Source organism: Vipera berus (assembly GCF_964194415.1).
Source record: "Vipera berus genome assembly, chromosome: 6".
NCBI lineage: Eukaryota > Metazoa > Chordata > Lepidosauria > Squamata > Viperidae > Vipera > Vipera berus.
In genome coordinates this window covers 79585722-79602993 of record NC_138208.1, presented here as the reverse complement: position 1 = coordinate 79602993, position 17272 = coordinate 79585722, and the positions used below count along the sequence as shown (strand labels likewise).

Genomic DNA, 17272 nt, shown 5'->3' with positions numbered 1-17272 from the left:
TCCTGAAATGCATTGTTGCTGAGATCTGGAGAACTATGTGAAGAGAGATCATGAGTGCACGAGGTTGGCTTAAAGGTAGCTAGTATAAAACAACTTCCATTGCAATTTTGCTCAGGAGTGACCACATTTGTGTAATTTAAGGGGAGAATATATATCGGAGGTGGTGACTCTTTGAGAGCTGTATGCAACGAAATTTCATTTTGATGTATGCTGATTGGTGTACATTTAAAGTGACAATAAAGTTATCATCATCATCATCATCAGAAGGACAATCCATAGGTTAACATCATCATCACGAGGTCCAGCAAAAAGCTGATAGTCAACATCTACAGCCTCCTTGACCACTCATATCTCTTCCTTGCTATCACAGCTTGTTTGACTGGCCTCTTTAAGAAAGCTATGTTACATGTATGTAGAAGAGTACTCCTCTTCTGTGCCATGAGACCATAAGGAGCTTTCCAGCACTCCAAGAAATACTAGCAAACTTCGGCAAGAAAATGGCTTGACTTTCAGTGGTATTACAGGTAGTCCTCGACTTACAACTGTTTGTTTAGTGACCGTTCAAAGTTACACTGCACTGAAAAAAAAGTGATTTATGACCCTTTTTCACACTTATGACCATTGCAGTATGCCCGTGACCATGCGGATGCTGCAATAGTCGTCAGTGTGAAAACCCGTTGTAAGTCACTTTTTCAGTGCCGTTTTTAACCTTCAATAGTCAAATGAACTGTTGTAAATTGAAGGTTACCTGTATGCACGTGAAAAAAACATGGGAAAGATGTATGCAACACAGAAAAATAATTTTTCCCCAAGAAGTTCTATTTTATTTTGTCTTCCCACCGTTGTCTTCCAGCCTAATGTACGCATTCTGAGACTAAAATGCAGGAGGAAGAACAAGCCTAACCCTTTCTGATGTGTTGAAGAGGGGAAGGATAAAAGTCTTACAAACAAAAATCTCATTAAAAGGTCTTATTAAAAAACCTTAAACATTTCACCTTTTTTTTTCTTTTGGAGAGAACCGTTTTCGAAATGATGAGCGATTATGTTACCTTATAGCCAGTTTTCCAGTAGTAATCTCTGATAGCTCTCACCATGACCAGGCCTACTGGGAAAATAGCATTAACCGCTTCTTTTCCTGTAGATGTCTTGATAAAATCAGAACCTTGGAAAAAGAAGATAAGAGAAAAGTTTAGGTCAGCAAAATATAGTGTCAGAACTCCTAGGTCCGCGGTGGCGAACCTATGGCACACGTGCCACAGGTGGCATGGAGAGCCCTCTCTGTGGGCACGCGCGCCGTCGCCCCAGTCCTAGGCCTTCAGCTGGGTTTTATAAAACCTTTTTGCTTTAGGCCAAAAGAAAAGACAAAGTTCAATCAATCAATTTCAACTTCTCGCGGGGAAAAAAAAAAGATCTCGCAAAGTTGGAATTGATTGGTTGAATTTTTTAGTCCCACCCAATGGGCCACATCCACCCAGCACCCGACGATACATAAGTGGGTTTTGGGTTGCAGTTTGGGCACTCGGTCTCTTAAAGGTTTGCCATCACTGTCCTAGATTTGAGGTTCGTTTCCAATACTGATTCCCCTCTCTTTTTAAAAGGCAGGAAATAATGGAATTTGAAACAAAAGTTGTGGCGGAAAATCGCTTCAGTTCAGAATTGCCAGCCAGAAATCTTTCTCTACTCCATTTTGATTTCCTTTTCAAAAGTCAGGATTTATTTATTTATTTTCCAGAGCCACCTGTCTGAGACAAGGGACTCTGGGTGGATTAATAACAGAATGACAGAGTTGAAAGGGATCTGGGAGGTCTTCTAGTCCAACCCTCTGTTGAAGCAGGAGACCCTATATCATTTCAGACAGACTGGCTGTCCAATCTCTTCCTAAAAACCTCCAGTGCTGGAGCACTCACAACTTCTGAAGTCAAGACGTTCCACTGATCAATTGTTCTCACTGTCAGGCAATTTCTCTTTAGTTCTAGGTTGCTTCTCTCCTTGGTTAGTTTCCATCCATTGGAAATCAAAACAAAGCACCCTTCAGGTGCTTTGGAGAATAGGTTGACGCCTATCTTTGTCGCAGCATTCTAGATCAGGGCTTTTCAACCAGTGGTACGGGTACCACCTGTGGTACATTGGCACCTAGCAGGTGGTACGCGACCATCCTAGAAAAGTGGTAGCGGGGGAGGGGAATGAGCTGAACCGTTGGCAGCACCGCACAAGCCTGAGGGAGAAATGGCTGGAGCTGCAGGGGCGTCAGGGCTCAACGGAAGCACCAAGATCAGCGCTTCTTCGGGGCTGTCAGGGCTCAGTGGAAGTACCAGGATCAGCGCCAGGCTCTAGCTGGAGCTCGGTGCTGATCCTGGCGTTTCTGCTGAGCCCATAAGAAGCGCCAATCAGCTGGAATGTTGCAGTATCTCCAGGGTCTTGTGGTTTACATTCAGATGCTTGGCAACTGATTCATATTTATGATGATCACAGTGTCCCAGGGTCATATGGAGTGACCAAAACCTGCTGCAGCCACCCAGCAGACAGGGGGAATGAAAACCAAACACCCCCCCCACCCCACCATTGCTGCCAATCCTCAACAGAAATGCTCACAACAATGAAAACCTGGGACAGGAGGAAGAGCGCCACCGGGTGGGCAGGCAGGTATCTTCCTCGGCTGTGGCTTGGGGAGCACTTTTTTCAGTGCTACTGTAACTTCGAACAGTCACTAAATGAACTGTGGTAAGTTGAGGACTACCTGTACTTCATCACTTTTTTCCTTTTGGGGGGGTCATCAAGTTTTTGACACCTTGCTAGGCAACTGGTGGTACTCGGATGTTCCCATATCCTAAAAGTGGTACAAATGGGTGAAAAAGTTGAAAAGCCCTGTTCTAGATATTGGAACACTGCTGTCATGTCAACTCTACTCCTTCATTTTATTAAATTAGACATACCCAAATCCAGCAACTGTCCTTCATACTGTATGTTTTAGCCTTCAGTCCCCTAATCATCTTTGTTGTTCTTCTCTGCACTTTTTGTAGACTATCAACATCTTTTTTACATCGTGGTGACCAAAACTGGATGCACAATTATAAAAGCCATTAAAACCAAGTACAATCAGTGGTTTTTTCAACCAAGAAAATTATAACCATAAACATTAGTACAACCAGGAAATGGGGCCCTAAACACACTGGGATCTCAGGCCTGAGCACATAACTAGGTCTTCACAGCCTTACAAAAGGCTAGCAGAGTCATCCTAATCTCTGAAGGAAGAACGTTCCAGAGGGCAGGAGATACAGCAGAGAAGTCTAATAAAGAAAAAGGGTCATCTGATTGAACCTGGAACTAACTTTGCTGCTTTTGTCTTTGTTATGCTTTTAGAAATTATCCAGCTAACTTTCTGACAACTAAATTATCCAGACAACTTTCCTAAGAATTCTATAGATAGCAATAGCACTTAGATGTATATATCGCTTCACAGTGCTTTACAGCCTTCCCTAAGCTGTTTACAGAGTCAGCCACACACACACACACGCAACAATCTGGCTCCTCATTTTACCGACCTCGGAAGGATGGAAGGCTGAGTCAACCTTTAGCAGGTCAGAATCGAACTGCAGAACTGCTGGCAGCCGGCAGTCAGCAGAGGTAGCCTGCAGTACTGCATTCTAACCACTGCGCCACCACGGCTCACGGGCTATAGATCTGTGGTTCTCAACCTTTTCTTCACCACGGACCCCCTTTAAATACCTTAAATGGGCCATGGCCACGGACACCCAAAACTTAACTCAAGATTTTAATCATAACATTTTTTCCCAAGCCTTTGCAGATCCCCTGTGATGACATTATGCCCCCACCACCACTGGCCTGCGGACCACAGTTTGAGAACCAGTGCTACAGACAACCATGTTAGATTCAATCCCAATATTTTCTAAACCGGTAAGACCTTTCATATCATTGGCATTTGAAATACTTATTTTGCATGGTTGTGCCAGAGATTTTTAGGTACACAAAACTTGTCCTCCAGCTCTTCACTATGTTGGCTGCCCTGCAGAGCTTTTCTTAACATGGATGGAATGAGAATGTTTCCCCTTTAGAAAGGAAAAGCAAACTTCTTTGCATCAACTCGTATGTTCTCCCTCCCTTCATTTTTTTAAAAATTGCAGACTTTAAACCCTTTTGTTTAAGTCTTCCACCCCTATCTCCCACTTCCTCCTATCGGAGTAAGGTAAGTCAAAGCTTTTATACGTCTGATAATTAGAAATCTCAATGGTATGGTTTCATTAAAAACTTTCATTAAACAACATCTGCCCTTGTATAAGGGTCTCATAATCAATTTGGTCAAACAGAAGGGCTTCTAATCGGCTGTTGATAAAAATAGAAGATGAAATTTTAATTCTAATAGATTAACCACAAACTCAAGATAGTCTTCAAAATCCATCTCGCTGTATTCTCCAGTGGATTTAACGACTCTTCAGCAACTCATTACTAAATAGAACAAGATGAACATTTTCCAGTTCATTAAAGAAATGTACTATGTATTTTTGCATTGTCCTCATGATTCGTTACAAGGAGTCTTAATTACAAGATAATGGATAAAGGTTATTAAATGCAGGCTCCAGTAATGAAGCTCTATTCATTTGCAAGCCTCGGAGACTGCAAAGAGGGGAAAATAAAATTACTAGCTTCGAAAGATTAACGGATCAAATTATTATTCAATTCTGAAAATCTCATTCAGACTTTGCAGAAACAAGAAAGGAATTTTTTTTTAAATAGTAGTATTAGGATTATAGTGAAACACTTATTTTTAAAAAATAAAATAATACCTTAAGGCTATTAGCAGAATAATCAGCTTCAATGTGATTATCAAAATACAGCCAATTTAGCAACATCTTCTAACAATGAAAACAATGCTCTATTTTATTTTACGAACAAATTCTATTTATGATTCAAGCGAGAGTTTCCTAGCAGAATACCGTAAAGAACTCAGAAGATGAATGCAGCCACGGAGCTTTACAATATAAAGGTATTATTAACATTTTATATTACTCTAATGAAAACAGGAAGAGGGAGAGAAAAGAAAGTTTTGCTGTTAAAATGGAGGCTCTTAAACGTATTTCATATTAGCTTTATAAATAAGGTGTTTCTGGCTATATAATTCACCTGTCAATGTTTTTTTTTCTTTTCTTTTTCTCAGATTGGTAAGAAAGAAAAAAAAACCCAAAGTTTAGGCAAAGAAGAAAGGGTCAAAGTTTGATTTCATTGTGGGAAGCCACTGTATTAGCAGCAACATAAATTCTATGTATCACAAGCAAAAGTCAAGACTGGGAACAACATCCGATGAAAACCAGCCTGTCAAGGCACATAATAAGGTGGTATTTTGAGAACAAAAACTCTGCATCACGCGAAGGAGGACAAAAGAAGCCAGATTTCTTTTCAAAGTACATATATTAACATATTTGTACAGAAGCATGTTGGAAAATAAACTCCATAACTGAATTCAAAATATAATGCATCTCATCATACTGAAAAGACTGGGCGGGGTTAACGAGCATGCTTACGCCGAAACGTAGCTTGTTTTAGTTTACTGTGTTACACAAACCTAGCCAGTTTTAAACAGGGTTTATGGTTTAGCCTATTGTACAAATGCAGGCAATTGTGATTCATTCAATAAGCAAGGGTTAAATAAACCATAGCTCAGAGAGTGTGCCAACTTGTCTGCTATCCGGGTGCTAAATATGGACAGGCAACTTCAAGGTGTTGACTTTCTTTTTTAACAGATCTTTTATCTTTAATTGCCAACTCGAGCGTAGAAAAACTTTCCGATGGAAAGCCATCCTTTCAAAAAGCCAGAATACCTAGGCATGTAATCAAGAAGCCTCAATAAATAAATCTAGAAAAAGTCACAGGTCCTTCCTAGTTATGAATTTGCGAATCAGAAATTTCTTCAAGTCTTCTCTCCAACATTCTCCTTTCAATGGACAGGATTTTTTTTTAAAAAAAAAAAAAACTTTGGCAGGCATTCTACAGTATATGACTTTTTCCAGGCTTACTGCAAACTACCGTATTGCAGCTGATTGCAGGAAAGTTGCACTATTCATTCATGGAAGCCAGATTCAGTGGATTTAGTCAGTGGATTCATCCAACTCTTGTCTTGAGTTCATCGGTCAAGCTTTAGAGCTTCAAATATCTTCCCAAAGTCTTCCTTAAACTACCTTGTGGCTGCAATCTAGCCTAGATATAATTGAGGCCAGAACTCAACTTAAGGAGATTCTCTTTCAAGAGTCCATCTGAAGTCAGGTCAACGGGCCATTTTTTAACTTCCATGGTTTTCAAAGGTTTGGGTTTACAAGTGTTATCAGAAATTAATTCTACCGCATCTAATGAGAATATTCATTCGTTCAGAATAACAGAGAAGGAAGGGACCTTGGAGGACATCTAGTCCAACCCACTGCTCAGGCAGGAAAACCAATACCATTTCAGACAAATGGTTGCCCAATTTCTTCTTAAAAACCTCCAGTGTTGGAGCATCCACAGCTTCTAGAGGCAGGTTGTTCCACTGATTAATTGTTCTAACTGTCAGGAAGTTTCTCCTTAGTTCTAGGTTGCTTCTCTCCTTGATTAGTTTCCATCCGTTGCTTCTTGTCCTGCCTTCAGGTGCTCTGGAGAATAGCTTGACTCCCTCTTCTTTGTGGCAGCCCCTGAGATATTACAACACTGCTATCATGTCACCCCTAGTTCTTCTTTTCATTAAACTAGACGTACACAATTCCTGCAGCCATTCATCCTTTTTTGTTTGTTTGTAGACCGCCTTTATTATTTTTACAAATAACTCAAGGCAGCAAACATATCCGACACAGCTTCCTCTTCCTATTTTCCCCACAACAACAACAACTCTGTGAGATTGGCCCAAAGACACCCAGCCGGCTTTCATGGCCATGGCAAGACTTGAATTCAGGGTCTCCCGCTTTCTAGCCTGATGCCTTAACAATATAACAACATCCTCAAATGAGAGGTAAAAGCTGCCAGAACATAGGAAAGATCAAGCGAATTAAATGCCGATTATCTGCTATTTCTGAAACTGTGCCACAACCAAAAGCAGAGTTGTTTTTGGAAGTTATTTTGGACTAGAAGTAACAACCGAAAAGAAAAATGTTGATAGGCAACATCTATTAAGAAAATCCATATGAGAGTATGCTCCATGTTACCACTCCCTTTCGCTGCCAGCAAAATAAGGAAAAAAAGGGGGGGAAACTAAAAAAAAAAGCATTTCTGGAACATGTAAATGGCAACCATTTATGTGATTAAAACTGGAGCAAAGTATTTAGCTGGCTATAGACAAGAACAATATTAGAGAGCCATTATTAAGCAGTAAAGAATAATAAACAGCATAGCAATCATGGCGTAATCGCAATCTTTATGTTTCAGTTATGCTCTAAACACCCGCGGGATGCCATTATCTCCCAATAATCTCAGATTGCTTAACGTGGCTTTACTCTTAATAAAGAATAAGAACCAAGTCTGCAATTTAAAAGAATGCAGAGCGACCAGCCGGATGTGATCACCTTGGCATCTCTTCCAATTTTTCTAAGGGAAATCCAAATTTGGTGGGCCCAGCGTTAACAGGCCTGTATCCTGCCAGACTATGAGAAGGAAAGGCTTCATTCCGGGCCTAACATAGTGGAAGAAAGGAACATAAAACACAAAGGAAGAAAGAGTTCTAAAGTGGAGGTCATCATTTGCGGCTGTTCCAAAATTTGAATCATTTTTAAATGTTGAAGAGAGAGGAGGTTTTCAGGTGGTCCTCGACTTCCTGAGCCCAAACTTTCTGTTGCTAAGCAAGAAGGTTGTTAATAGAATTTTGGCCCATTTTTACAATCTTTCTTGCCACAGCTAAGTGAACTGCTGCCGTTGTTAAGTTAGTAACACGGTTGTTAAGTGAACCTGGCTTCCCTAATGACTCTGCTTGTCAGAAGGTCGCAAAGGGGACGCTGCAACCATCATATATGCACCTCAGTTGCCAAGAGTCTGAATTTTGAACATGTGGTCTTCACTCCATTTTCACGTGCTGATGACTTGGTTGTGACAGTATCCCAACCGCTACAGTCGGTTGTAGACTTGATGGAAATTATAACTCAGTATGGTAAGGTTTCTGGGTTTAAGGTGAACAGTAATAAAACTAAGATATTATCCAAGAATTTATCTACGAGTGAAAGGGATATGTTATCTAACTTAACAGGTTTTGAAATAGTGAAGAAGGTTAAATATCTAGGAGTGCATATTGCAGCCTCAAATGTAAAATTGTATAAGAATAATTATGAAACACTATGGTTGAAGGTACAAAGGGACTTAAATAATTGGAAAAAATTAAAATTATCACTACTGGGAAGAATTGCAGTTGTTAAAATGAATGTTCTACCAAAGTTCCTCTTTCTGTTTCAGATGATACCTATACTGAAAAAGGATGCCAACCTTGATCAATGGCAGAAGGGTATTAACAAATTTATCTGGGCGGGGGAAAAACCAAGAGTTAAATTCAAGATTTTACAGGATGCCAGGGAAAGAGGGGGACTCAAGGCGCCGAATTTGAAATTGTACTATGATGCGGCTGCTTTGACCTGGGTTAGTGATTGGCTTAATTTAACTAACAAGAGAATACTTCATCTTGAGGGATGGGATTTGGTATATGGATGGCATGCATACTTGCTTTACGATAAGAAGGTAGACAGGGCTTTTAAATCCCATATTCTTAGAAGTGCTTTACTGCGTGTCTGGAAAAAGTACTATAATAAGTTAAATTATAAAATACCGATTTGGGGAATTCCTGGACACGCGATAGAGGGTGTATCTATGGGAGTGAGTATGGATATGGTTTCTTATAAGGAACTACTCAAATTGCAAGGGAATGATTGGCAACTTAAATCAGCAGAGGAGTTAAGACAAGAAAACATAAATTACTCTTGGTTTCAATATACCCAATTGAAAGCTAGGTGGAAGTCAGATCAAAAGGTTGGTATCACAATTACAGATCAAAATTTAGTAAAGCAAATTAGAGATTCAAAATGTGCACATATAAAGAGGATATATAATGCTTTAATTGAATTGGATTCGGAAACGGAATTGGTTAAAGATTGCATGATAAAGTGGGCACAAAATATTCAGGAACCAATCTCGTTGGACACCTGGGAGATAATTTGGGTCAGAAATGTTAAATTTACCCAGGCTCAAAATTTAAGAGAAAATTTTTACAAAATGTTTTATAGATGGCATCTGGATCCCAAGAAGTTGTCCAACATGTATCCTAATCTGCAGTCTAAGTGTTGGAGGTGTGGTAGCTTAGAAGCTACCTATTTCCACATGTGGTGGACTTGTAGAAACATAAAAGCCTTCTGGATTAAAATTTGGTGGAACATTCAAAAGATTTTTAAGAGGAAGATAAAGTTTTCCCCGCAATTGTTCTTACTGGGTATTGTTGTAAATTGTGATGTCAAAGAGACTAATCTGATGCTGAATATGATAACGGCAGCACGGTTACTGGTGGGACAATATTGGAAGAAGGACAATCTGCCCACGGTAGAAGAATGGGTGTTTAAAGTTTCTAATCTTGCAGAAATGTCCAAGATTTCTGCTTATTTAAAGGATCACTCACAGGAGAGATATATTTCAGTTTGGAGGAGATGGATAAATTATATTGAAAACAAATATGGGACCAAAAAGTTCCATTTAGCTTATGAGTAGAATTTAGTAGGATATTGTTATTGTTAGTAGTTATGCTAAGAGAGAGTTAAAGCGCAGTACGAATTTGGTTGATTGTATATTGTGTAAATTTTTATTTAGAATATGATTGTTGTAACTATAATCCTGTATTTAGCTCTGGGAAGTGGGGGGGGGGGAAGTGGGGGGGTTGGGGTGGGAGGGATTTGAGGATATATTGTAAAATATTGTAAAACTCCTTAATAAAAAAAAAATTGAACATGTGATGTTGCAATGGTCGTAAGTGTGAAAAGTGGACATAAAGTCACTTTTTTCAGTGCCATTGCAACATTGAACTAAGTGTCACTAAGTGAACTGTTGTAAGTCAGGGACTACCTGTATTTCCTATAATGAGCTCTATGGCTTAGGGTTTGGTTATCTGTGTGATTCCCAGATGGATTCGGCCTGTGCAATCCACGTGCACAGAAATGTGTGCTGAGGTCAAGGAACATGACAGTTAAGAGATGAAAAGTTGGACATTGGAAACTATACTCCATATCAAATCCAGGACAAGAAGTAAATGTAATTTAAGCCATATCAGTTCAACAGCTCCTGAATTTATTTTATTCTTATTTGATTTGATTTATTAAATTTATATGCCACCCACCTCGCTATCCAAAGCAACTCTGGGTGGCTTACAATTTGTGCTAAAAGACTGTGTTATCTCTCCCAGTCCTTGAATGATTCCATTCCACTTTATCAGTCGGACAGCCACTGTACAGGGAGTGCTTCCCTTACAATCACAATTGGGACCAAAATGTCCATTGTTAAGCAAGACAGTTGTAAAGTGAGTTTTGCCTGATATCGTGACCTTTCTTGCCGCAGTTGTTAAGTGAATCACTAAAGTTGTTAAGTTAGTAACAGGGTTGTTAATTGAATCTGGCTTCCCCATTGACCTTGCTTGTCAGAAGCAACTGTCATAAATACATGCCAGTTGCCAAGCGGCCAAATTCTGATCACGTGACCATAAAGATGCTGCAATCCGTCAAGTGAAAAGTCCCTTTTTTCCAGTGCCATGGTAACTTTGAACGGTCACTAAATAAATGGTTGAAAGTTGAGGACAATCTGTATGCCTTTAAAAATTGGTGGCTGGGTTTTCTTGGTTATCCCAAACTTTTTTTTCCCCTTTAGGTGTCATGCTTTTTATGTTTTTGGCATGGGGGAGCCTTTTTTTAATGATTTTTATGAAAACTATTTTGGGCACTCTTTTCACAGAAAAATCTCTTAAATCAAACTCACTACAAACTGCTATTGTTGCCATTATAAACATCCCCTGCACATCACTGCAATCTAAAAGATGAAAGCAACGAAAGAAAAATTGTTAGATATTACAATGAAGGAGAATATTTGCAGCCCAGGGTTGAAATGAGGGGGTCCTTGGTGTCTTCTGAGCATGGTTGTTTTCTTGCAGACGTTTCACTACTCTAACTGGGTAGCATCATCAGTGCTAGTAAGGAGTGCCTTTCGTCAAAAGGCATGATGAAAATGCTTTAATTTCACAGCATCTAGACAGATTTAACCATAGTTTCAGTTGGGAAAATGTGACAATCCTAGACCAGGCCAAATCCAAAAATGCCAGGGAATTTCTAGAAGCCTGGCACTCAAGACAAATCGGCCATCAATAGACACATAGACATTAACAATATCTACAGATCATGCAAAAGAGACAATCAACCAGCCCCAAAGGGAAAAAGACTCCAGCACCTCTCCACCAGTCAGTAATCAGCACTCAGATCAACACAGATTAACTCCAAGGTCACCTTCAGACCAACAATCAAGTAAGTAGCACCCCACTCAAGAAACTTCCAAAGAGCCATTAGTAAACAGCACAACCAAAGACTCTCTAAGACCACCCCACCCACACAGACAGGGCAAGACAGCAGAATATAACCTGACAGCCAACAGCACCCCTTACTAGCACCTAGTTAGGGTAATGAAACATCTGCAAGAAAACAAGCAAGCTCAGAGAGCACCAAGGACCTCTCAGTATATGTATTAAATAAAGTTATTATTGGCCTATTTTGCCACTGCTTTGAAGTGAAGCACCCCTTTCTCCAATCCAATAAATATGGTTTCCGTTGGCCTCCCGTCAAAATACTGATTTTATTTTGAACAAAATACACCAATGCTTAGCTTTGACAAAACTGCAGCATCAAATGCTTTCCAGCCCCCTCCCCTCTCCCAAGTAATACTGTATATAAGATACAGATATTTTCAGAAACCCGATTTAACTTTGCTACTTTCCGGTGTCAGCAATAAGTTGTTAACTAATTTTATTAATAAAAAAAACCTATTGTCTACCAAACTTTGCAGGAAAGTTGCTGAAATGGAAAAAAAACAAGATGCTTGAAATGGATTGAGAAAAAATATAATACACTGAACAAAGCAAGCAGGAAAATTAGGCTCCTTTATCAGACTTTGAAAGTGCTATGAATTTTAAGCATAACTTTTTTAAAAGGCGGATATAAAAAACACACACGCACACACAACCAAGATCATCACACTTCAATGTCAACTTCAGTGTCTTTTTCAATAGGTCCGAATAAAAGCACTTGAACAGAGAGCAAAAGAGCACGCCTTAAAGGAAGGCAGAAATATATTGGGATTTGAACCTTTAAAGTTTCAATGCCCAAACACTTCTGTGTCCAACTTCAAAGCCTGCACCAAAAAGGCTCATTTTTTTTTGCTCAGAATAAACAATCAAGCTTTAAAAGCAACTGTTATGTCCCTGTGACTTATTCTAATAGAGCTTTCAACCCACTCAGTTTATTACAGATTCACAAAGCTAGAGAGAGAGAAGCTCCAAATAGGTACATTTTTGTAACTGATATGGGGAGATTAATAGACGCATGGGTGTGGGCTATGAGGCGTATGCTTAGCCCTCGTTTCTAAGTTTTAGATAAGACGGATTTTAAAGGTGGGAATCTGAGTGATGTTTGGAGGTTTACACTTTCTGGCAATGCAGAGGCTACACTTAGAACATAGTATAATAATTGGAAGGGACTTTGGAGGTCTTCTAGTCCAACCCACTGCTGGAGCAAGAGACCCTATATCATTTCAGACAAATGGTTGTCCAGTCTTTTTTTCTGAAAGCCTTCAGGGATGGAGCACCCAAAGTTAATCCTTTTTATTATTTTATAATATAAAATGCAAAAGCAAATAATAGGAGGGGGGAGGGAAAAGTGTTAGAAAAGTAGGGGAAAAGGAAGAAAAGGCATTGACTTCCAACTCCCTTTGGTGCAATAGAATAAGATAGTAACATCAAACCTCAACTTTTTACTTTTACGTAATAGTATAAACTAGCCATTTCTCTAACAGCAATCTATCTAATCAGTAAAACCCAAAATCAGTTTCTTTTTTTTTCACCTCAAGCATAAAGTCCAGAAGCGGTTTCCAAGTAGCAACAAACATTGTTGTTGTTGTTAGTCGAGACGTCGTGTCCGACACATCGCAACCCCATGAACAACGTTCCTCCAGGCCTTCCTGTCCTCTTCCAAAAACATACTTGTGTTTTTTTCTTTTATCAAAGAAGTCTATTTAGCCATCTCTGCACCCACAACTTCGGAAGACAAGCTATTCCATTGGTTAATTACTCTCACTGTTAGGAAATTTCTCCTTAGTTCTAGGTTGCTTCTCTCCTTGGTTAGTTTCCAACCATTGTTTCTTGCCTTGCCTTTTGGTGCTTTGGAAAATAGCTTGACCCCCTCGTCTTTGTTAGGAGCCCCTCAAAAACTGGAACAGTGCTAGAATTATAAACAGTGATTAGAATTATAAACCACAATCTACCAGGTTTTACAGTTTTGCTACCACAACAGATTAACCAAAGGGCTGTTTTGAACATCACTTTTCCTACTATAGAAATTCATCTTGATAAGACTGGTCAAAACATTGACCAGGCAATGTTTATTCATTGCCTGTATTCGTGTTTCTATCCATCATCTTAGAAATGCAAGAACCTATGGGATTGTGAAAGCACACCTGCAAACATAAAACACGAAGTCACATTCTTGGAAGATTCTGAGATCGTGATTTACACCAAGAATGAACAAACATTCTGAGGTCACAGACCACATGTTTGTCTTCATTACTGCATTATTCTTTTGGTTTCCAGGGAATATGCAGATTGTGGCTGTTTCTTCCCCAATTTGGGGGAAATGAAGAAATTTAAGGAAAATGGCTAAGAAGGCTTATTTTTAACAAAAATAGAAAAAGAGGAAAAGAATTTTGGCCACCCAATTTCAGAGATACAAACGAAGAGAGTGACTACCTGGGCAGGGGAGAACAAGAGACTCTGTGTGTGTGTGTGTGTGTGTGTGTGTGTGTGTGTGTGTGTGTGTGTGATGAAGTTACCATACAAATAACACAGGTTACATATCAAATCAACTAAGTATCAAATAAACAATTTCTACCATTTTTACATTATTGTGGCTTTTATTGGTGCTTATCAGCAAATAAATATTGGTAAAATTCTGCAATGTGCAGAGCACAAAACTCAGAAAAAGGAGATGCATTTGGCAAATTCAGATTTTGTCCATTACACACACACAGACTGCTGAACGGAGATCTGTATAACTGAGATTTTGCTAAAAATAAAACAAATGCACAAAACCAACAACAAGTGAACAGAAGAACAGAAAGCAGAAGCCAAGAAACAGCACTGAACTCAATAGCTTGTTCAAAGTTTTCAATTCATACGCTCAATTTCAAAAGAATCAATTCTCTGAATCAAAAAGCTGAATCAAATGTCGTTGGAACAGGCTTGGTGATTTGGAGGACAGAAATGATGCAATTCTATTTTCTGAATCAGTTCAAATCACTGAATCACACCAACTATCTAAGTCAAACCAGCCATTCGGATAAGATTGGGGCTGATGATCCTCTAATAAAACAGGAAAGGCAGAAATAGGTTTGTATGAGATGCTGAGCAACATCAATGAAATCTTTGCCACTATGATATGAAATACATATACATTAAAAAGGTAAAGGTAAAGTTTCCCCCGCACATGCGTGCTAGTCGTTTCCGACTCTAGGGGCCGGTGCTCATCTCCGTTTCAAAGCCGAAGAGCCAGCGCTTGTCCGAGGACGTCTCCGTGGTCATGTGGCCGGCATGACTAGACGCCAAAGGCGCACGGAACGCTGTTACCTTCCCACTGTAGTGGTCCCTATTTTTCTACTTGCATTTTTACGTGCTTTCGAACTGCTAGGTTGGCAGAAGCTGGGACGAGTAACAGGTGCTCACTCTGTTACGCGGCACTCGGGATTTGACCCGCCAAACTGCCGACCTTCTGATCGACAAGCTCAGCGTCCTAACCCACTGAGCCACCGGACATTACACTGTCTTTATTCTATTCTCTATACTCCACTATTATATTCTCTCTCACTCCCATTATTTGATTTTTTTTATCCCACCTGTACTACTTTATAAGTAACCCAAGGCAGTGAACATACTTAATACACCTTCCTTCTCCTATTTTTACCCCAACGTGCAACATGTTGGGAAATGGGAAGACAGAGTGATGGCCAAAAGTCACACACTAAAACTAGACTGAAAAGCCAGAACCAAGTGTGAGAATCAGCACAGACACAATGATCTGCAAATAATATTAAAAACATGGAGGCATGGCACTGGAAGAGCTAAGGTTCTCCCATAAAGAGTTCCTTGAAATCTCCCAAACCCTTTTCATCCACTTGATCTGTGCATGTGAATAAAAATGTACATGTTTACAGAGCATGTTTTAAGAGGGTAGTCAAAAATAGAAGAGAATATTTGTAGCTCAGGGTTGCACTGTGAGGTCCTTGATGCTCTCTCAGCTTGGTTACTTTCTTGCAGACATTTCATTACCAAACTAGGTAACATCATCAGTGCACTGATGATGTTACCTAGTTTGAGAATGAAACGTCTGCAAGAAAACAACCAAGCTCGGAGAGCACCAAGGACCTCACAGTAGCCAAAATGACATATCGTACTTGGGGCTTGTTAAGTGGGACTTTGCTCTGATACAATTAGAGTAGCAGTAGTGTGCCATAGCTAAATTTTGTGTTGCTCTGATGAAAGCAAGATACAATTAAAGGCATATTTACATCTTATCTAATAAATTGTAGGGACTATGTAGTTTTTATTTTATACATATTCATGTTTTATATTGATCACCTGGGTAACAACTGTATTAATATATTAACAGAGGAGGGAATGCTGGGATGAGTTGGGCTCGGAACAATAAATGAAGCTTATTTAAGACCTTTATATTAAAATAGTCCATCATCATCATCATCATCATCACCACCATCATCAATTATCATGAACACTCAATCCCTGCCCCCTTCCCCAACCACAAAAAATTAGCACAAAATAAATTAAGTATTTATAAGGAATTCTCATACGTGGGTGAACTATATAAAAATAGTGAGACAGGCTTAGTGTTAATCTTGTCAGAAAACCAATTTTAAAAGAATGGGTGGGAGTGTAAATGAGAGAGAGAAAAAAGTTTGGATTTTCACTCCTGTAACTTCTGGTAGACTAAAATATCCACTTAAGAACTCCAAGCATCTGTTCACTGGCAGCTGTACGCAACAATACCCACACAAGACAATTTATATATCTCCCTTATATTAAAAAGTAAACAGGATCCTTTAAATTATTCACCAGTGCATTTAAATGAACACAAAATGCTGTGGGGGCTCAGGCTCCCCCAGCAGTGTTTTCTGACCCGATGACCCCAAAGGTGATCTTTCAAAAGGCCACACTGGACTTTGTTTTTTCCTTGAAGGCGTTTCGCTTCTCATCCAAGATGCTTCTTTGGTTCTGAATGAATGAATATATATACATACACACACACACACAAACACACACACACACACACACACACACACACACACGAATATGAGAGAGAGAGAGAGAGAGAGAGAGAGAAAGAAAGAAAATAGTTATATAGATATATGAAAATAATAAGTAGAATCTCACTTCTCATCCAAGATGCTCTTTGGGTCTGAATGAATGAATGAATATATAGATGAAAATAATAAGAATAGAATCTCGCTTTTCATCCAAGATGCTTCGTCAGTTCTGAATGAATATATATATGAATATGAGAGAGAGAAAAAGAGAAAGAAAGAAAAATAGTTATATAGATATATGAAAATAATAAGTAGAACCTCGCTTCTCATCCAAGATGCTTCGTCAGTTCTTAAAAAGATATATAGACAGACAGACAGAAAGACATGTGAAAACAATAAGTAGAATAGAATCTAAAAAATAATTAAGAACAAATATAATAAACTAAAACAGAATAAAAATAGTATTATAAGAAGTTCCAAACTTCATTAATGGTGTGGTGCATTATACAGATGGTAGCATAAAAGTGGCAGACTTGGGAAGATATTTTTGAATCTTTGTCTGAAAGAAGTAACATTAAGTAGAAATCACAAAGCCTACCCAGAAATTTGTTTAAAATCGGATAAATGAAGGTCTTATATACGGTAGGGAGCAGCATTATTAGCATGAGGTTTAGAACTTCTACTGAACCATCACCACATGCACATAACT

General features: G+C 39.1%; 1 protein-coding gene across 2 annotated transcripts in view; it reads right to left on the bottom strand.

Moving 5' to 3' along the window:
* The window catches only part of DERA (deoxyribose-phosphate aldolase), a 51940-nt gene that overhangs the window by 9187 nt on the left and 25481 nt on the right, over positions 1 to 17272 (bottom strand). For both annotated transcript variants that reach the window (XM_081330606.1, XM_081330607.1), the window contains exon 7: positions 1050 to 1162. In XM_081330606.1, coding sequence (XP_081186732.1) covers positions 1050 to 1162 — 113 coding nt within the window. The remainder of the gene's footprint in view (positions 1 to 1049; positions 1163 to 17272) is intronic.